The 20,846-nt window shown below is 47.2% G+C and overlaps 8 protein-coding genes across 8 annotated transcripts; 7 read left to right on the forward strand and 1 right to left on the reverse strand.

Moving 5' to 3' along the window:
* Window positions 1–72: 72 nt before the first annotated feature.
* ACHE_50489S (uncharacterized protein) lies at window positions 73–957 on the forward strand (the record flags this gene model as incomplete). The annotated part of the gene is made up of 1 exon (XM_043280212.1): window positions 73–957. One exon carries the CDS (start codon window positions 73–75, stop codon window positions 955–957), a length of 885 nt encoding a protein of 294 aa, XP_043137813.1.
* Window positions 958–1,145: 188 nt separating this feature from the next.
* Window positions 1,146–1,538, forward strand: ACHE_50490S (uncharacterized protein; the record flags this gene model as incomplete). The annotated part of the gene is made up of 1 exon (XM_043280213.1): window positions 1,146–1,538. One exon carries the CDS (start codon window positions 1,146–1,148, stop codon window positions 1,536–1,538), a length of 393 nt encoding a protein of 130 aa, XP_043137814.1.
* Window positions 1,539–1,827: 289 nt separating this feature from the next.
* Window positions 1,828–2,016, forward strand: ACHE_50491S (uncharacterized protein; the record flags this gene model as incomplete). The annotated part of the gene is made up of 1 exon (XM_043280214.1): window positions 1,828–2,016. One exon carries the CDS (start codon window positions 1,828–1,830, stop codon window positions 2,014–2,016), a length of 189 nt encoding a protein of 62 aa, XP_043137815.1.
* A 955-nt stretch (window positions 2,017–2,971) lies between these two features.
* On the forward strand, window positions 2,972–3,323 carry ACHE_50492S (uncharacterized protein; the record flags this gene model as incomplete). Its single annotated transcript, XM_043280215.1, has 2 exons — window positions 2,972–3,011; window positions 3,055–3,323. 2 exons carry the CDS (start codon window positions 2,972–2,974, stop codon window positions 3,321–3,323), a joined length of 309 nt encoding a protein of 102 aa, XP_043137816.1.
* Window positions 3,324–6,046: 2,723 nt separating this feature from the next.
* On the forward strand, window positions 6,047–6,419 carry ACHE_50493S (uncharacterized protein; the record flags this gene model as incomplete). The annotated part of the gene is made up of 2 exons (XM_043280216.1): window positions 6,047–6,155; window positions 6,205–6,419. 2 exons carry the CDS (start codon window positions 6,047–6,049, stop codon window positions 6,417–6,419), a joined length of 324 nt encoding a protein of 107 aa, XP_043137817.1.
* Window positions 6,420–9,681: 3,262 nt separating this feature from the next.
* On the reverse strand, window positions 9,682–10,068 carry ACHE_50494A (uncharacterized protein; the record flags this gene model as incomplete). The annotated part of the gene is made up of 1 exon (XM_043280217.1): window positions 9,682–10,068. One exon carries the CDS (start codon window positions 10,066–10,068, stop codon window positions 9,682–9,684), a length of 387 nt encoding a protein of 128 aa, XP_043137818.1.
* A 4,477-nt stretch (window positions 10,069–14,545) lies between these two features.
* UBP12 (putative ubiquitin-specific protease UBP12) lies at window positions 14,546–19,002 on the forward strand (the record flags this gene model as incomplete). Its single annotated transcript, XM_043280218.1, has 3 exons — window positions 14,546–15,983; window positions 16,077–18,185; window positions 18,239–19,002. 3 exons carry the CDS (start codon window positions 14,546–14,548, stop codon window positions 19,000–19,002), a joined length of 4,311 nt encoding a protein of 1,436 aa, XP_043137819.1.
* Window positions 19,003–19,608: 606 nt separating this feature from the next.
* Window positions 19,609–20,685, forward strand: ACHE_50496S (uncharacterized protein; the record flags this gene model as incomplete). Its single annotated transcript, XM_043280219.1, has 1 exon — window positions 19,609–20,685. The coding sequence occupies one exon, from the start codon at window positions 19,609–19,611 to the stop codon at window positions 20,683–20,685; it is 1,077 nt and encodes a 358-aa protein (XP_043137820.1).
* Between the last annotated feature and the right edge of the window lie 161 nt (window positions 20,686–20,846).

Raw genomic sequence — 20,846 nt, forward strand, 5'->3', positions numbered from 1 at the left:
AAGTACTGTTGTTCTGAAAACCAGCACACATATTCATCTTCACTAACGCAAACAAGAATTCGATCAATCAAGATGGTTTACGACACCCAAAATGAAGACCCCGAACGGGGCGAATACCGCAGCCTCTACAGTGATCAAGGTACTGCTCCCTCCCTTATCCATAAAAACCCCAAGACTAACCCCACAAAAGACGAAGATGGCGACGAACAAATCAAGACCCCTTCCACAACCCCCCTTCACACCCAACCAAGAACCCCCACTGCCAACGCCAAGTCCGAGCCCAAGCCCAACAACTCTCGCCGCCGCCCCTGGGCCCAATTCCCACAAAACCTCCGCCCCTCCGCCACCAACGAAGTGAAGACAATCGCAAAAGCCGTCTTCGGCGCGCTGGGCTTCATAATATGCATTCTGGTATGCACATTCTCCATCATCACGCTGATCTACTGCTGCACGGAATTCGTGAATGGGATCCGGCATGTCGGTGATCCTAGTCCCTATGATCGGTTTAGTCATTACAAGGGGTATGTAACCGTGGATGATGATATTGATGATCCGTATCCGTATCCTTCTTCCGTACCGCTCGACAACGATAATGGTGATATGGATACGGTGCCCGAAGCTACGACAACAGAGTCGGGTATCGAGGTTGCTTGTATCGGGGAGGCGGGTGCTTGTGGGGGTAGTCTTTCAGAATTGATGCGGATTCCTAAAGCGACGAGGGTGGCTATTATTACGGATGGGAAGTGGTGGAGTGATATTGAGGGCGAGGATGTAGATGCTGATTTTGATGCTGATGTTGATGTTGATTTTGACCGGGTGGACGACATTCAGGGGCTCTCTAGCGATTATTTGAGGGATGAAGAGGACTGTGAAAATTATTATACGCGGGAGAAGATGGAGGAGCAGGAGTATGGTTCGGTGTTTGATCGGTTGTGGAATGGATTGTTTGGGGTGTAGGTTTCTTTGGTTAGGGCTTAGTTGGTTTAGCGTTACTCGGATCATTTGGTGGCTTTTCTTCTTCGTTGTTTCCGGCATAGAAGCCCTATCTCGATATAATGATCAATATTGCATCACACAAGAACGTGGTCTTTTTTTTTCTTTTTCTTTTCCAGACAAACCCCACATTGCCTCCCTCAACCAATAAAATGCCCTACGAACGGTGTTCCAACGGAGACAAAGATCTCGACCTCAAACAAGGTGTCGAAGTCGAATGCGAGAGCGATTCTGAATCCGAGTTTAGCACTCCTATCTATACACCCTCATCGTCCACATCTACATTCCCAGCACCTGATAAGCAACAACAAGACCCAGAACAACAGGATGAAGCCCAGCCTGAATCGCAGTTCCAGTCCCAGTCACAATCAGAATCTCAGTTGCAATCACAACCACAACCACAAGCTGCGGTATACCAATTACACTACCACCCTGATAAAGTCCTGGAATGTAGTTTTTGGGATTTGGTGGGGTTTGTGCTGGCATTTATTTTGTTGGTGATTTTGGGGGTCGTTTGGGTTGAGGCGGTTAGAAATGCCGATTGATTGATGGTTTTGGAGTCAGTGTTGCTGAATATTAGGGTGGCGAGGCAGCTGCTAGTATACATTATGTGCCGATTTGCTTGAGAATTGCTCGGAGCGGATTGCTGGGTGTTGCCATTTCCGAGGTCTTTTTGCTGTTTGTATATATATTTTGCCAGGAGGTGGTCTGAATTTTGAGTGCCATGAATCTAGTCATAAGCGTTTCGTCATGTAGATTATCCTCATTTCCTTTCCCCCCCCTTTTTATTTTGTTCAATAACACCACACAAAAATTCCCGAACAAACAGCCAAAATGGGCTTCATCTACAAACGCTGTCCAGAGTCTGCCAAGGGCCTTGAACAAGGTAATCCAACCTCCGAGTTAAACAACTTCCTCTCAAGCCCGGAAAATCAGCAACAGCAACTGGAGCAACAACTAGATGAACAAGAAGAGCAGATCCAAGAACTCCGGGAGGAGCAGGATCAGCAGCTAGCGGATTAGCAGCAGCAGCTACAGCAACATGAACAGCAGATCCAACAGCTCCAGAAAGAGCGCCAACAGCGACAGATCGAGGAGCAGATAAAACTGCCGTAAGAGCAGATACGAGAACTACAGGGGAGGCAGCAGGAGCTACAGGGACTACATAATACAGCTCAGTCATTCTAATTATCATAAAAGCTGCTTATCGAGAATCTTTAACACCGGACTCTAAAAATCACCAAACCAGGCCAAATCCAGCACGGGCAGAATGGGCCACGAGTATACAGTGTCCGGACACCGACTCTGAACAAGTGACTTGGTCGATTCTGACGCTCCCTATTTAGCCCGAGGGGCAGCAAAAGCAACAAGAAGAATACAATAAGTCTCCTCAATCAGAGTCTCAGTTGCCAGCCCTTTTATATATCAAGAACCAAGCCTCTGTTCTCACCCATGCTGCTACTTTTACTTCTGGAACTGTCCATCCTATCTTGATACTTGTTGAAATTTTCTGTATAACTATTATGATTACTGTAGGCTACACTATAGTAAAGGTACTGAGGTTTAGGGTACGTTAACCGTTGGGAATGCTATGTTAGAGGCGGCTGCCAATTCCGTTACTGCTACTGCTACGGCGATGGTTCCTGTTCGTGTGTTGGTGTGATCAACATTTGGTCGTCTTGCTTCGCTGTCGTACCTAGCTAGGTCATCTGTGGACTCAATCCTACACCGTACGCAAATCAGTCACAGCAAGCACAATGTTTACCCTACGGCTTTCTATATTGAGGAATAGTTGATAGGATGGTTTGGGGTTAGTGTTGTTGGAGGTTGGGATAGATAGAAGGGTATTGTTTGCATACTTCAAACGGTGCATTGCTTGTGAGCATAGCTCCGAAATGAGGTGGCCTGTATTCTCAGTACAAATAATATAACCATCAGGATCCTGTCACATCAATGTCCAGCTACTGGAGTTTCCTTTATGCTTTCCACAACCGTCTTCACCAAGCAAGCGCAAACAGGTAAACAAGCGAAATGGCCTCCTTCATCTACAACGTTTTCCAGACTCAGATAAGGGTCTCCAAAAAGGTAATCTCGAGTCCAAGTCCGAGTCCGAGCTCAACGCACCCATCCCCGACCTAGCCGCATACCTATCAAGCCTAGAACAGCAGCAGCAGCAGCTAGAGCAGCAATTCGAGCAACATGAAGAGCAGCCCCAACAGCCACAGGAAGAGCAGGTGATAGAGGAGGTGCAAGAGCAGATGGAAGAGCTACAAGGTAAACAGGAGGCACAGGTGCAGCAAAATAAGACACAGTCCGTTGGGGACACTTGATTAAGTATGATGGTGATGGGTTTTGGGATGTCAAGCTTTCGGAACTTGGGTGTTAGTTCACAAATTTTGTGGTAATTGTGCTTGTTAGTACTATAATCTACATGGGTACTGTGTTGGATCACGCTGCTGCGCCTGAGGCTAAAGTTGTATTGCTAACTCCGACTCCGACTGCATTGGGATTTGAAGCAGAGACTGGTCCTTGAGAGGGTTTCTTGTTTACAGGGCTTGCTTTGTCTTTTTTGCTGGCGGTCGTTTCATATCTTGTACTATTATGTCGCTGTAGCTTGTAATGCCTACATCCTACATACCATGGCCATTTCAATTATTAGTTGCAAAGGTGATCATCACTGTTATCGACCCTGAAAACCCTCCCGCTAGAGAATCGAAGAAGTTGCTCCAAAGCTACTGGACGCCTATTGGGTGGCTTTACTTTTGTTGTCTCTGGTCCCCCTCTACGGTGTCACCATACCGAGGGAACCAAATCACTTCCAAGGGTTTCCGCCTGAAGGAAACAAGAGAGTACTTGGATGACATTATAGAAGCTTTGGTCCGGATACTTGGCTTGATGCTAGTCTTGACTGCTATTCTTCTTGTGATATCTGGCTCCGCGTTTCTCTGCCATTTCTCTGGCCGTGAGGCGTTGGGGTTGCGGTAAGAAAGGCTTGGGCTGGATTTGGAAACATACTACTGCTTCTTTTCTCTTTTTGGTACTATGAATCCATTCATTAGTGCTGCATCATATATAATCGAGCCAATATCGCCATGATTGCCTATTCTGGTCACTAAATTAAAAATAGCTTCTGTGGATGCCTGTTCGACAATATATAGCTACGGCTCACCGAACAAACAGCCAGTGCCTAACGAAACACCTGATCTGTAGACACTATGCACTCTTCAAAATGTCCAGCCTTAAAGACATGAGAAACTCTTTGGATGACCTCATAGAGGTTTTTCTACGACTATTTCACGTAATTTTGATTCTGGGTGCTATGTTTCTCGTTTTTTCTTTTGGGAGGCTTCTCTGCTCTGGACCAAAGGACAGGAGGTTTTGAGGACGAGGTGTGCTGGTGTTGAAGAGATATTACTGTTTTGCAAGTTTTCGCCTTGATACCATCTCTTATTTTGCCCAAAATTTGCTATCAGACTAGTCATCAGCATTGCATCATACATCAAAAATTCCGTTTCTTCATCTGATACAGCTACCGTACTCTCAACAATATGTTCAATACATAGGATTTCCCCGTGTACGCCATTGCAAATGTCAACATACCAACAATGATATGCAAGCCAAAATCGAACCACATCCTTCATAAGTTTTAGCCCTCAGTCTATCAAGGACTCCTTGGATAATCTTAGAGAAGTTCTCCTATGAATGTTTGTTATAACCGGGATCCTAGGTTATATACTTTTCTGGCTTCTGTGCTTTATTTAGGTCATTAGTACTATATTCGTTTTGCTTCTTAGATCTAAAATCTGAATGTCTCCACCAAAGGTACGTCATTAGAGATGCCTTATATATGCCACATTTGAAATATTTCTTATTCTGCTTCAACTGAATCAATGGACATTCCACGCTCATCTTGCTCCCCTAGGAAATAGGCAAGATGACTCGCACTGGCTCCTTGGACGTAGACCTTGAATTGGCCTCGAATTGGGTGAGGTTACTACTAACACTTCTGACCAAGGGCCTCCCTATCGTACATTTCTAATCCGGAGGCTCCATCTTCATATACATCATCAGCGAACCAACAGCAACAGCAACAGCCACCGTCGTCGCCGCCGCAGCAGCAGCAGAGCGAAACCAAAATCAACGATCATTCTCCTCATCTTCATCATCGTCCCACAAACGATGTCACTGCTTTGGCGACTGCCTTGAGGCCTTCAAGGACTTTTGTTGCGCCGCTGTAGCGGTCCTGTTTATAGCGATTTGTGGATTGGTGATTCTGGGTATCATTGGCCTGTTAATTTGGGGTGCTTGGGCTCGCCTCACTGACATCTGCAAGGATTCAAGTGACCTTTGTTGCTATGTTGTTTCTCGTATGTTAGTAGCACTCAGATCGGGAGTTACGCCATGAACCACGAAGTTGACTACCTACGCATACGCGACTGCGAAAGACATCGAAATGGGGAAATACGATACTACAGCTGACTTTACATATCCTCCCTCTTCATATGAAGTAGCACTACTCTCCTAGAATTCCGAATTAGGACTTGGCTGGGAAAAGAACGACCCAGGAGCATGACGAATTACCAGATTTCTTGTCTTGCGTGGAGTGTATTCCTAAAGCCATCGATGACTTCTTGAGCAAGATTATAAAGATTTATGCTGTAGTACTCTTTTGCTGGATGATCTTCACTGCTATGGTTTTGCTCGTTTGTCTCTATATGTACATTTGATTTTTCTTTCTTTCCTTCTTTTTTTCTTTGCCCTTCTCCTCGAAATATAAAAAATTTTCAAGGACAGAGCTGCAGCTGAAAGCTACTACCATTACTTCTATTGGTTCACTCTGCAACTCATCTCTCTTCTCTGTCTCGCTACGCATAGCTGGCACATTAATTTAGTGTTAGTTTGCCTGGTAGTTTTGCCTTATTTTCGTGCGTCACGATGGTGCTCACAGATCCTTCCGATGGGTGCCTATCTGGCATCTAAATGACTTACACCTTCGCTTTGATAATACAAGTCTATCTGCATGCTGTTCATTAATACGACGCCAACAAGAAAAATGGGTAATGTAGGCCATGATGACCTTCAGAGTGACTCAGATCTCGAACGAGGCTATGAACCGGACCTTGAGCAGGGCGAGTTTGACGATACAAGCGAGGATGATTCAGGTACGCCCTCAAGACAGATGACACGTAATTATGTTAACAAATATAACAGACATTGGCAATATGAATCCTTCACCCATGAGTCATGACCAGCACAACCCGGTAACGCAGTCGCAGCTGGTACAAAATCGGAATCTGGCTCGTCTTAAGAAGAAAGGTATCAAACGACAGGCAATAGTGAGTATTACAGTTGGTCCGACTAGTGCAGCAATAGCACTTGCACTTATAATATATGTTGTGGGAAGAGCGCGTGGTAGTTGGTCTTAGACCGATGATTGTGGAATCAAAGATGAGATGGAGGAGCGAAAATAATAACTGGGGCCTGCTACTACTACTCAATGTTACGCTCTGTTCCAGGGTTCCTGGAATTTGCTCTTATTGTCAAGTTCTTTTAGTTTTTTCAGGCTATTATAAGTACTCTGCCAATCGCTCGTTCAGCCCTATGTTTGACATAAATCAGTAGAACCCCGCGGTCAATCTAATAATCAGCGTTGCAGAGAGTCCCAGATAAATCCACTTTGAGCTCTATCTTTTTTTTTTTTTCATCGAACAAACAACACAATGGTATAAACAAACCCACTTCATCATGGCCCCGAGCCAGGCGAATCCAAAATGCCCAATCCGATCACAACAGACCTCGAGAAGCAACAAAATCACAACCAACTTCCACAATTCTACTTCTCTAAAGGACTTTAACAATATTCACAACAAAAACCGAAATCAAAAAAATCATAGTCGTGATGGGCTTTACAATACTGTTCGTGGCCTCTATACTTGTATGTCTCAAGATTTTCTTCATTATCCCCAGTGCCATCCTCGAGATTGGGGATTCAGTGATAGCGTATATCAAATCGTGGTGAGGAGAGTGCAATAAGATTACTGCTCTTATGTCTACTTGTGTATCCATATAGGACTTGTTGCTAGCTCCGGATTGAAACAACGCAGGATAGTTTAATTGCCTCCATTGACATATGCAAGTAGTAACCAATGTAATTATCAGAGTTGCATCAAATTCGAAATCTCAATGTACCCACTCCACTTTGATTCTACCTTCTACTGCTCTCCGCGAAGGCAAGCACACTGTAGCAGTGCTTGCCCTCTTTCTGAGCTTAGTGGTGTGGGCCTACATGGGACTTAATCGTGCCGCGAATGATGGGAATAGGGATACTATTGCGATAATAATGGCGGGGCCGGAGCTAGGGCAGGAGGTTGGGGATAGTGCTGCTTCTGGGGCTACCTTTGCTACTACTTGTGTCGACATGCCCGAGGTTTAATTGATTGGGTTCATCTGACTATTGTTGTTCCTATAGGAGCCTAATCAGGGTTTTCAAATTTTATCTCGTCATCAGGATTACATCACGAAGAGAATTTCTTTTCCTTTCTTTTTTCCCTTCTATATCACAAACGCCCTTTTAGACCCGTCATATAGCCAGCACCATGGCCGATATAGAAAAGCAAGACCCGGAATGGGGCAATACTGATAGCTCAGATACAGATGCAGAGTCAGGCATGTCCCCAACATCCGAATACAACTAAGAAAACATCAACTAACAAGCTAATTAACCAGTTACTTCCCTCTCATATGCATCACGAGCACTATTATCAATACCAGTGGTCACACCAATAACGCCATTGCCTCCGAAGAGACCAGCGCAGCTCCAAGTTGAGTCTTTAAACCACCGAAGACGTCGCCGCTACAGCAACACCACGGATGTAGCCATGTATGTCTTCTTCACCATTCTCTTCGCAGCATTCGTCGCTTTTGTGGTCGGCGTGGTGGTATATGTCGCCAAGTATCGTTTGGCGAATAGGCGATCTTGAAACAAATTCTGATGCTGCGGTGTCCAAGACTTGCTCTAACAGTTGTGCCCTTGTTTCTATTTTTATATATGGTTATGATACCATGCTTGCTCCTATGAGCTCTACAAAAAACTCCGATTACTAGGGTCGTCATATATCGAATTCAGGTGTTCGAACACGCCCATATCCTCGCCACTCTCCAGAGCATCAGAATTACCAAATTTTGAGAAAGATTAACCTCGAAAGCCCAGGAGTCGTTTAACCTTCTGAATTATTAACGCGGGTATTTTCGGATACGCGGCCGCCGTGTTCATGTCGTTGAGTGACTGTGTTCGATCTGGTCCCAGAAGCTAGCGTACGGACTTTCGTCTACCTATTTGCGCTAACTATATATGATTTCTATGTTTCCTGCTACTATCTCTTTGCCATAATTCCAATATTCTATCTAGTTATCAAGGTTGCATCATCAGATGCCTTGGATGCCTGGTGTACAAACTTTTTTATTTCTTTTCTCTTTCTTTCCAAAAATCGTAATCATTCTTAATTCCAATTCCTTACAACACCATGACTGACGATGAAAAGGAGCCAGACCCTGAACAGGGAGAGTGCGAAACTGCTATCCAGGCAAATTCAGGTACGCATTTACTGAATCTACAGAACTCGGGCAGAGAGGCAGGAGATGACAAAGAACAAGAAAAAAAGCCCAAATAACAGTTGTACCCAGACACTGATCCATCATCACCGGACCCCGTCTAACACCATGACAAACTTCGACCGCGACGGAAATATGGCTATCAGCGATTTTTCGCCACTTCGACAGCCAGAAGTGACTGATAAACAGGATTGATTAACATTTGCATCTGGAAGCAAAGCAACAGCAGTCACATGGTGTTGTACCAGAGTTGCTTTCATCTGGTATCTGGAGACCGTATGCCAGTAGTATAATAACACAGAAAATAGGATGATAGCTATATAGCAAGAGGCTCTAAAGTACTATGGAGACAGAGGTCGATTGCCGAGACTGGTAGCGTAAACCTTTTCTCCGGTAGCCTTCAATGACCAGCATCGAGCATATTTCGTCAATGAAAATAGCAACCAAATCTTCATTCTTTCCCGCCGAGCATGATCCTATATTCCCAAAATGAAGATGAACGTATCCTCTAATACAAGTCAGGGTACTTTGATTGAGCCATAGTTGTTTGGTTGCTCATGTCTCATTCAATCGGAAGTGTTGCAAGCATAATAGTAAGACGATTATGCTTGACGGTAATACTCGACCTTCTTCATACTTTTCTGTTGCGATACCTCAGGCACAATCTCGGATACCAGTCCAATCTAACCATCAAGTCTGCGTCATACAATGTTTAGCAAGGTTGCCTAGCAGATATTTCTCTGCGCTTTGCTCAAAAAAGTTCCTCTAAACAAGCAAAATGATCTATGTGAGCTACCAGAACGAATCGTCGGAATGGGATCCTGTCATATGGGACGCAGGTACGCTCCCTGAGAGACAGGAAGAAAAAGGGGACAGCTCTAATAGCAAACTCAACCAACCAGGCTCCCCCCCTCCATACACGGTCTCATCTCCATACACCGTGTCATCAAGCCCGCCTCCCTCCTATAAAGCTGTGACATCATGCCCAACGTCCCCTGCACCAAGATCAACACCACCATCAGAGCCAGACCCCGAGCTTGGTAACATTCATGGCCAAGCCTCGTCCCAAAATGCGCATCAACTATATGACTCTTCCAACTCTCCGAAGAAAAGAAGGGGTTGTTGCAAGAAAAAGGTAGCCTGGGTAGTGGACATAATTCTCTTGATGGGGATCATAGCCACCATACTCAGCACGTGCATCATATATATTTCACGTCGTGGTGAGGGAGACGCGAACACAGAAGTAGTGCCCGTGGTCGAGCCGCAGCTGCAGCCGCAGCCAGTCACAGCTGGAGCGGATAGTGGTGTCTGACTCTGACCCTGAACGTTAACGGGAGCCTGAGCCTGAGCCTGAGCCTGAGCCTGAGCTAACTCCAGAGCTAGTACTAGAGCTACAGTCGGAGCCATAGCCGGAACCCGCCCCTGCTGTTTCTTCTCCTGAACAGGTTCCAGTTGCGGTTCCATATTCTATTCATGTGTAGACATGTACACGCATCCCTTTACTTGGCTGGCTTCTTTTGTGGCTCGACTCTTCCATTTGCTAGAGGGCCGGGGAGAACACCGTAACGGTTCTGGGATGGGAAGTTATCATGATGTTTCGTGACTTTGGCATTTTCCTCGATCATTTCCTTATGTGTTGCTTTGCATGTGGCTGTTTTGTTCATGATGATGTCGCTAGTGCTTTCTAACCATATGAATTCGGCTTCTTCAAATCGCCTTGCGTGGTCGGGTTTTGTCACTGCTTTTCTGAGTAGTTATGTGGCTTGGAATCACGGAATACAGTTCAAATTTAGCTATCGGGGAATATATATAAGTTAATAGGTCAAACTTAAGTAATACAACACCACAGTTTGTTTCTGACTTGCTGATACGCAGGAAATAGGCTACACTGGTTACGTAGAGAAAGGTTCGAGTAATGCTGATATACTTGCCGGTAACCCTTCGGTATGGTCATGTGCCCTAATAATCAGCAAGTGACCAAGGAATCTGGGGAACGAACCTTATCAATCTAACCATCAGCATTGCATCACAGAGATCTTTTTCTGGAAGATTAAAAACTGAATGTTAGTTCCAGCACACCTAAAACAAGCAAAATGCTTTTTGCACAGCACCAGAACGAACCAGTTCTCGAATCAATAACAGGGATAAAGAGGATAGAATATAAAACCCAACCAGACACCGCATCCCCCCAGTCATACCTTCTTTCAACATACTCTCCCGTCCTAGCCCCAGACACAACGCAACTGACCCTCCTGCCATACTCATCGCTGCCATCGACACTTGAATCAGTAGAGACACCAGTATTAACACCATCGTGACCTGTTGAAGCACCGGCATCGGCACCGCCCCCACCTAAGAGGAAATAGTGCTGGTGCAGGTTTAGAAGGTGTGATACAGAGAACATTGCGGAGCTCTTGGATAACATTGATATCACTTATTTCTGCTTCTGACTATCATTATTCCCCCAATGGTTGCTGATTATCTATATATAAAAAAAAAAAAAAAAGAGGTATAATGATTAGATAACAGGGAACTTTTGCTTTAGTCGAGTTTTCTTTTGTATTGTTTAGCCCTAGATATGGGTGACTAACGAGTATAGAAAGAATTAAGAATTGTTCTGAATCGTGTCATGTTTGAAAAGTGCGTTGTACTTATGCAGGATGCAGACAAGGGTCTGATCTAATGATCTGAATTATCTTCTTGAAGGAGCCCATACTCAAATCAGAAGTATCACCAACAGCAGATATGTAATCTGGTAAATTGTAAAACTCAATTGATTCAGGATTCAACAGTGTATTAACACTAAGTCAAGCTCCATACTAATTTCCTATAGCTATCTGGAAGCAAACGGAATAAATGTTATGTCTGAAGACAGACGGGGCCCCGAATGGGGTGACAAGAAACCAGGTATGTATGCATGTGTACACACAAAGAGAAATCCAATTAACAAAGGACAGGTCCAATTAACAACATCCAACCAGACAATCTCAGCCATATCGGTACCACTGTGAAGCACCAACATTAGCACCGTGAGACCTGGAAGAACCATGTCAAATCTAAAGAAGCAGTGCCGCTTTTGCTCCGGCGCCCGATCTGGCTCGGGAGCTGGCTTTGGAGCTGACCCCGTCACAGTAATAGTGGCACCGAGAATTGGAATATCTGGATATAAAATGGCCATTACGGCCAGAGTACTTATAGCGCCGCAACAAATCATCATAAAGGTTATAGTAACAGTTAGGCAGAGCCGGTCCAATTTATTGAGCTTGCACCGGCGGGAAGCTGATAGTACTATTACTGCTGCTGCTCCTCTTCCTGTTAATGCATCTTGCATTGAGTCACCTGGGCTTTGCTAATTTTTCCTACCTAGAAACACTAGGTTTTTGCTCTGGTCGACTTCGCTGCTATAATAGCTGCTTGTCTATTATTTATATGGAGTATTGATAGTGCTATCAATTGCCTCATCAACATTGCATCATGAAACATTTCTTTTTCTTCGCCCCGGAAATTTTACAAGTAGATAAGATACTGTACATTCCACTAAGGAAGTAGAAAAAATGGCGCAGCAAAGCCAGACGGAAGAAATTGAGCTGAATAAGAAGATTCCAGGTATGCACCAACAAAAGAAACAGCATAAAATGGTAGACCTGAATAACAAGAACCAAAGAGATACTTGATCAACCATATCACTGCCGCTCTCTGAAACACCAACGTTAAAGCCATCGGATGTTGAGAAAAATCCACCCAAGCCCAAAACTGAATCGCTGTGGCCAAGATAGGCCACTGGGTATGCCACTACAAAGTCGCATTATTCACAATATTTTGGTACTCCTTATTGTGGGGGGTTTGGTCGGCATGATGGTTCCGTCTAATCTCAAAGGGAAAATGTCCAATGCGCTCTGGGTAGAATGGATAGGCAGAAAATGGGAAGAAGTAAAACAAGATCCAGGTATTGCTGCTAATGGTACTACTCCTACTACAACTGCTGATCCTGCACCTGCTATCACCTGCGTCAGTGCAGATGACAATTGCTCGAACTAATATTTGTCTTATTTTCTCGCTTTGGTCTGCTGATTTGCTTATATTGCTTTATTCAGTGCCCCTTAGCGTTCAGAGTTTATATACGGATTTGAAGGATTTCATCAGGTTTACACCATGCCTGCTCAATGGCTGATGCCTAGTACTTCTACCTACATGTATTTCCGTTGTATCTACGAACAAGCAATCAAATAATGCAATGTCTCATGCAAGCTATCGAAACGGACCAGACCTCGCATGGGGTAATCGTGTTGAGAGAAATCCAGGTATGCATTAACAAAACAGTGACGGAAAAGAACAAGCTAATAGTACCAAGTAGACCCTTCATATTCAACCACATCATTGCCATTTTCCGAAGTATCGACAATAGTGCCCGGCTCTGAGAAAAGCCAGCCAATATCTCAAGCACCAACTATGGTACCAGACCCTGGCATAGACCAATCTGATTATCAGCGGAAGCGGCGCCGTCGCAGGGCATGGTGGGCCGCCATAGCTGTAATACTTGCTATATTGGTTGCTGTAGGGACTCTGGTGGCCATGATCGCCCCGTTTGTTGTACATCATGATGCATGATATATATCGTGCTGATGGTTCACCAGGACAAGTACGTGCAAGCAAGAAGGTGATACCAAATGGTACGAGCCTTGCGGCTGCTCCTATGTTCCCTGGTCTAGGTTGTTGTTCACTCCAATTCCGGACGTTTCCCAAGTTCATTGATGCCGGTGTAACCTGGTGGATCTAACGTTTGGGGTTTACTATTGCTATCCATTTGTTATCGTTCCATGCAGCCAATAGCCCTACAAGTGACCTGGAAATAGTTTGGGTTGATAAAATGATTCTCAAATGATGATGCCTAGATTATAGTTAGCTGCACAGTTGTATATGCTACATACGATATCAATTTTGACTGTGTGTACAATTTGGTGCTTGATCTCCTAATTCATACGGTGTTCTCTGCAACTGCCTGCTCTAGTGACATTTGCCAATGACTGAAATGAGGAACTGATCATATACTCGAGAACAGACATTTATCATACGATACCTCGTAGCAAGCATCGACACGTTGTCTGGTCATAGTTGATATCTCGCTTAATGACCGCTATTCCCAAAACGGAAGGCACCAGGCTTGGCACATGTTGAAGAGACTGCAGGAGAGCATACACCAACATTACAGCCAGTGTTATTGCAAGCGATCAAGGCACTATATTCTATGAAAGCAAATCCAGTGTATTTACACCTGGAATACTCTGATAGTCTGTATAGTCGACCAGGTCGCTGACTCAGCATCCCGCTTTTTTTCATCTGTTCGGTCCTTGTCCTGCGCTCGCTTTTTTCATTTTTCCTCTGCACATCTTCTGGTCATCTCAAGTCGTGCTGAATTTCTTCATTTTCATGTCTTTTTCTCTCTATCAATCTACGTTCTTTTCGTCTTTCCCCCTAACTTCTCTGCTCCCCTTCGTCCTCCCTCTCGACCTAACCCCCGGTATCCGACAGTCTAGCTATTGTGTCGTTTCTGTCTAGAGCTGCCACGAGACGTGAGCAGCTCCCCGTCACGACGTCTTCCACAAAGCGCCGGAAAGTTGTAGAGCCTCGCAAACCTCACTCCCAGTCGTTGGGTGTACCGGTTGCCTCGCAGGCTGGAAGACGTCACGGCCATTCGCCCTCCGATCCTCCCTCGTCCTTGCCACCGCAACAGCGTCCTTCCTCGCAAAGCCGCAGTCGAAGTTCCTCTACCTCTCCGCAGCCCTCGCGTTATATACCCGCTCATTTGCAGGACCAAGTGTTGGGGACCTCCAAGTCCAAATCCGGTGCTCGTTCTTCAACCCCAGATTCGGTGGGGAGTCTACTCGATTTACCCTCCACCGCCTGCGCTGGCTTGACGCTCCACAGCGACCCGGCTACCGACATGTCCGGTTCAGAAAAGAGGGATGGCAGTGTCCCCCCTACCGATCGCGAATCGTCTCCTGGTGTTAAACGCCCGGCGTCAGAGATCTCCGGACGAGACGTTGAGATGGAATTAAGATCCACGGAAACTTCAAACGATAATCATAAACCTAATAACACCGGTTCCGACAACGTCTATCCCGCTTCTTCCAGCATGTCTACCTACACTGCACCGACAGCTACTCGCAGGGACTCCCAGTCCCAAGCCGCCGCCGGGTCGCAAGAGCATCTCCCGTCAATTGACGACCAGGTGGCCCAAGTGACACTCGCCATGGCGCAACCGTTGCAGGAGAAGCAAAAGGGCTTTCTGCTTTCTATGTCGTGGCTGAAACGGGTGCTTGCTCGGAGTTCGACCCACGGCGACATGGTGGACAAGACTGCAGCAGAAGGAGATGTCGGTCCTGTCGACAATTCCGATATCGTTCTGGTAACCGATCCGACTATCTCGGGCTTCAAGGATGAGGCCGGCGAACCATTTGTACCTCTCCGTCCGGGGTTGCAGATGGGCGAAGATTTCGAAATTGTGCCGCAGGGGGCCTGGGATTCCATTATGCGCTGGTATGGTCTGGCGGACCAGTCGCCCGCGATCGTCCGTTACGCCCACAACACCGCGACTGGCGACACGGAAAACATCCAATATGAGATCAACCCACCCATCTTTACCATCGTCAAGCTACCAAACCCTGCGACTGGCACAACGCCCCAGACCATCAAAGACAAGAACGCGGCCCCGGTTAAAATGCTGGCAAGCCGACACACCAGCTTCCAGAAATGGTTGAGAGAAGCAAAAGGATTGGCCAATATTGATATGTCGACCAAGGTGCGTGTTTGGAGAGTTCTGGGCGGCCTAGGAAGCGCCAATGCATCCACCACAATTACTCCAGCGGGATCCCGCAGTGCCTCGCCGGCCCCAGCATCAGCAGTCGCCAATGCAGGCAACAATCTGGTGCTCGACCTTAACACCTTCCTCTCTCTTTCGGAGGGCGCACAGCGTGAAGTTCTCGAAGATGCAAAGGACCAGACCGCTAACCCCAATTACAATGGTCGTATGACTTTGGATTTGGCCGGACTGGGTGCCAGTGATGCCATCGTGCTGGAGGAGAATGTCGGTGGTAAAAATGGCGAGTGGGTGTCGGAAGCATCCAAGCAGACCCTCAACCGCCTGGGCGTTTCTGCAGGCAACGTTAAGAATGGCGTCGCAAACAAACTCAAGGATAACAAGAAGAGTCCCGCGGCCAGTGGCCGCTCCTCGCCGGCACCAGAGCCGAACAGAGGCCGACGACGCAAGGATGGCAAGTTCCGTGGCTGCACCGGACTGAGCAATCTCGGAAACACTTGCTACATGAACTCCGCTCTCCAGTGCGTACGGAGTGTCGAAGAATTATCCTACTATTTCCTGAGTTCGTACATCCCTGCGGACATAACCGCCATATGGTTACTGGATTTCCATTTTTTTTTTTTTTTTTGCTGACTTACTCTTCTTTCCTCGGCAGGCGATGTCTATAAGCAACATCTAAACCCCAGCAACCCACTTGCGCACAACGGTGAAGTCGCGAAGTCATATGCTAACCTGCTGCGTCTGATGTATGATGAGGCGGGTCAATCATCCTTCGCTCCACGACAACTCAAGAATACCATTGGCCGCTACGGACCAGCATTCTCGGGCTATGGACAGCAGGACTCCCAGGAATTCCTTCTGTTCCTTCTCGATGGTTTGCAAGAAGATCTGAACAAAATTCTCAAGAAACCGTACATCGAGAAGCCCGACTCAACAGATGAGATGACGCACAACAGGGCAGCTCTAGAGAATTTCGCCACCAAGTGCTGGGACATTTACAAGGCCCGCAACGACTCTGTGGTTACTGATTTGTTTGCTGGCATGTACAAGTCAACTCTGATTTGCCCTGATTGTGAGAAGGTCAGCATCATCTTCGATCCCTTCAACAATCTAACACTTCAGTTGCCCATTGAAAACCTGTGGAGCAAATCGATCTTCTATTTCGGTCTGAATAAGAAGCCAGTCTCCCTTGACATTGAGCTTGATAAGAATTCGAGCATCAAGTCATTGAAGGAACTCGTCGCAAAGAAGATGGGTTCTGAACCTGACCGTCTCATTATGTCCGAGGTTTACAAACACAAGTACTACAAAATGTTCGACAACACAGGCTCCATTGCCGATCAGCAGATCTCTGCCAATGATGATATTGCCATCTTTGAGGTGGAATCGGTGCCCACGAACTATAATCCGGACAAGCCCCCCAGGGCCTATTTCTCCTTCAATCGCCAGGACGAGAAGATTCCTAGCTTCGATTCGCCCAAGGCCGACCGAATGTTGATCCCTATCTTCAACCGAGTTATGGGAAAAGCAAGGAACAACAACCCGCGCAACGCACAACGGCAACTCTTTGGGGCGCCAAATTACATCATCGTCAACCGGGAAGAGGCCTTCAATCATGATGCCATTCTGCAAAAGGTTCTGGCTGTGGTTGACACGATGACGACCCGTGATATTTTCAACGAGCCAGAGCTTCTGGAAGATGACACTGAAGAAGAGGCGAACGCTGAAGATTCGGACACGGTTGTCATGAACGATGACGATGCGCAGTCTGCCGACTCGAAGGTCAAGACCTCCTCTGTGGATGGTGAGGATGGCATGGTGGACGTCTCGATGCGTGACGCATCTCAGGACACGGATGCTGCTACTCCTTCGCAAGACGTTGAGTCCAGCAACCCTGACTCGAAAAAGGACAATATCGCCTCGGGCTTGCGGAGACTCTTCGACTTGAAGATGCTTATCAAGTCCAATGAAGCCGTCCCCATGGGTTTTTCATCTCTGGATGACCACAAGGAGTATCCCTCGATGGCAGGACGCGTGAAAGCAGCCGAGAAAGCTAGGAAGCAGGCTGAAGCGGCGTCTCAAGCCAACAATGCGGATGAGCAGGAGTCTGACCGCGGAGGGAACTCATCTGACAGTGACAGCTCCGATATGTTCTCGAATGAAACGCGGCCGAACGCCACGAAACCGCAGCCGGAGATTCGCCCGCTTGTTCGCCCAGGTGAGGGTATTATTCTGGATTGGAATGAGAAGTCTTACGATGCCCTCTTTGGTGGAACTGTCAAAGACAAGAACTCTGGTCGCGGTATGGGCACTTGGGTCGACGTCGAACACGTCCAAGACCCCGAGCTGGCCAAGCGGCGTGCTCTGCGTCAGACCCGTAAGAAGAAGGGCGTCTCTCTCGACGAGTGTCTCGACGAGTTTAACAAAGAAGAGGTTCTCTCCGAGAATGACGCATGGTACTGCCCCCGGTGCAAGGAGCATCGCCGTGCTAGCAAGAAATTCGAACTCTGGAAGACGCCTGATATCCTCGTCATGCACCTGAAGCGGTTTAGTGCCAGCCGTGGTTTCCGGGACAAGCTGGATGTTTTTGTCGACTTCCCTGTTGAAGGTCTCGACATGAGCGGTAGGGTGGAAAACCCTGAGCCAGGGGAGAGTCTAATCTACGACCTCTTTGCGGTTGACAATCACTACGGTGGACTTGGTGGAGGCCACTATACTGCATACGCCAAGAACTTTATGAGCGGAGAGTGGAACGAGTATAATGGTGAGTCTTTCTCTTTCCAGACGTCTTCGGCGTGAATAACTGACGTGGTCTAGATTCCTGCGTATCGAGACCCCTGGACCCACAAAGCGTGGTAACTTCTTCTGCCTATCTGCTGTTCTACCGACGTCGATCAGACCATGCGCTAGGCGGTAAGGAACTCCGAGAGATTACTGAATCCTACAAGAAAAACATGGATGATCCCGAGTCTCAAGCCAATTCGCGGGCACCATCTCCGTCGGGGGAAGGTCGGCGTCTCGGCGGCTCCTCCCGCAATGGGTCGTCGAGCGCTTTAGCCGGAGTCGGAGCAGCTCACCAGGCGGGAGTTGGTGGGGTGCGAGCCGGAACGCAAGCGAAGAACGGGGACAATGAATCACCGCCGGAATATTCCCAGAATCGACAGGAAGGTATGCTTCTCGATGATGAAGATGATGAGGATGACGGGGGAGTCCCAACCCACCGCCCGTGGCGCTTCGAAAATGAGCCCTCGTGGTCGTTCGGCGCAATTACGGAAGCTCACGGCCCTTCACAGAGAACAGGAATGCTTCCACTCTCTGAGAGTAGTGACGATGAGGTCTTTGACGATGATGCTGCCAGCGACCGGGCGGTTGGAGGAGGTAACATGAGCGACTCGGATATGCAATTGGCCTCGTTGACGGACGACCACGAGGGACAGCATGGCGTGCCATTTCCCGGGACACCTAGAGATGAGGCACAATCGATTCAGGACATCCCTCCGCCGTTGGACGCCGACGATGATGACGAACTTCCAGTGGTAGAATTACGAGTAAACGACGAAGATCGGATGAATTCGGATTAAAAAAACCGACAATGAGATTTTTTTTGGGAAGCGCGAAGGTGGTTTGATCAGTGTGGTTACTACTGGCAAATGTTTATACGATTTCATTAATGAAGTCGATGCTTGATATTGCTTGGACAGAGTCTGTTCATTAAATAGAAGCTGGTTGCTTGCATTCGTTGGTTTGGATGGGTGGCCATGGTCATGGCATAGTTTTGCTTTTCGAAAAGTTGTGATTATGCATGGGCGATGTTGCATGGCATTGCTGTTTATAATTTAGAGTAGCTCATTTGATGTAGTGCGACAGGAATGGACTTACACTGCTCTTGTTTTTTGTCGTTCCTTCCTTGTTCTTCTAGTATACTTGTCGGTGGTAGGCAGTTTCCCTGGCGCCTTCCCAATTCAAACAGTTGCAGTGGCTACCTAGTCCTGGATTATATCCCGTTCCTCATCCTTCCCACACCACCATTTGTCTACTAACCACCATCAATCATCATCACTTGCTTACTCTTGCTTACTCTTGCTTCAATTCATTCATTCATTCAACGCATCTCCAATTCTTACCCGATTCACTTCATCTCATCGCAGCTCACGCAACGCAACACAGCACAACAAACGCCAGACGAAATGGCATACTCCAACTTCTTCCACAGCAAACCACTCCCACTCCTTCCCCGAACCCCGTCTCCTTTGAAGAGGTATCACCCCGGAACGAAGATCTCCAAGGCCACTTTCGACTCCGGTTCCACTCGCGGTTCTACTCCCAGCCCTACTTCCTCTACGGGCCCGATCCCGATCCCCGTTCCGAGTCGGATGAGTTCGAGCGTGGAGATACCCGAGATACATTTCTCTCCTCCGCCGCTTTCGCTGTCACCTTCGTCTTCTCTGTCGGGGTCTGAGGGGTCTTTTTCGGTGTCGTCTGACATTGGTGATGATCACGACCATTGCTGCTACGAGCAGTATCACCAGCCCGGTCACAATCATGAATACGGTACCTACTTTTCTACCAAGGAGAATGAAAATACCAACCACGTCCACGCTCAAACTCATACCCTCCACCCCACCCTCCTGATCCCAGGACCCGAAAAGGACAACCGCCGCAGCTCAGTTCTCAGCGACAGCGAGATCAGCGTTCTGGATTTGGGACCCAGTCTCAGTCCAACATCCTCTGGTTCTGCAACCGAAGTTTGCAGTCCGATTAGTCCGGTTGGTGATGCTGAGGGGGTTCCAGCACCTTCTTTGACCGTGGGAATGGCAATGAGTCCGGTGGGCCCAGTACCTGGCATCGACGGCGTGGAGAACGGTCCGTTTGCTTTAGAATTTGGAATTGGGCTTGGGGCTAAGGAGAAGAGTTACCGGGGACTGTCGACATCTAATTCTACTGGTTTGAATGGTGCTGTCGAGGCGGATACTTGGGACTACCGATACGGATATGGACGTCAATACGACTATGATTACGCGGAAGGAGATATGTTTGGATATGGCTATGGAGGAGACGGTTCCGACAGCCCCCATCCTCTATTGGTTATGCCACGGCTAGAACGGGATGGTGGTAGTAGTGGCAGGGCTAGTCACGAGCACAGGCATGTACGCAAGGCCGAAGTGACCGTGTCGTCGCCGGTATTGAGACCCCTGAGAACCACGCGGAAGGACAAGGCGAGACAGGCGGTATCTTTCTGGTCGAGGAGGGCTTTGGGGTTGTGATTCTTTCTTTGGTTCATTGTTATTGGTGTCTGGTGTTGATGAATTACTCTTGCTTATCTCTTTTTTGGGTTTAGGTTTGTAACATGGGTACTCGGTACTGGGGATAGAATAGGTATCGAATGAATTATTATTATTTAATAGACCGGACCTCAGCTCTAATA

This window comes from Aspergillus chevalieri, chromosome 5 (assembly GCF_016861735.1).
Source record: "Aspergillus chevalieri M1 DNA, chromosome 5, nearly complete sequence".
NCBI classification, from domain to species: domain Eukaryota; kingdom Fungi; phylum Ascomycota; class Eurotiomycetes; order Eurotiales; family Aspergillaceae; genus Aspergillus; species Aspergillus chevalieri.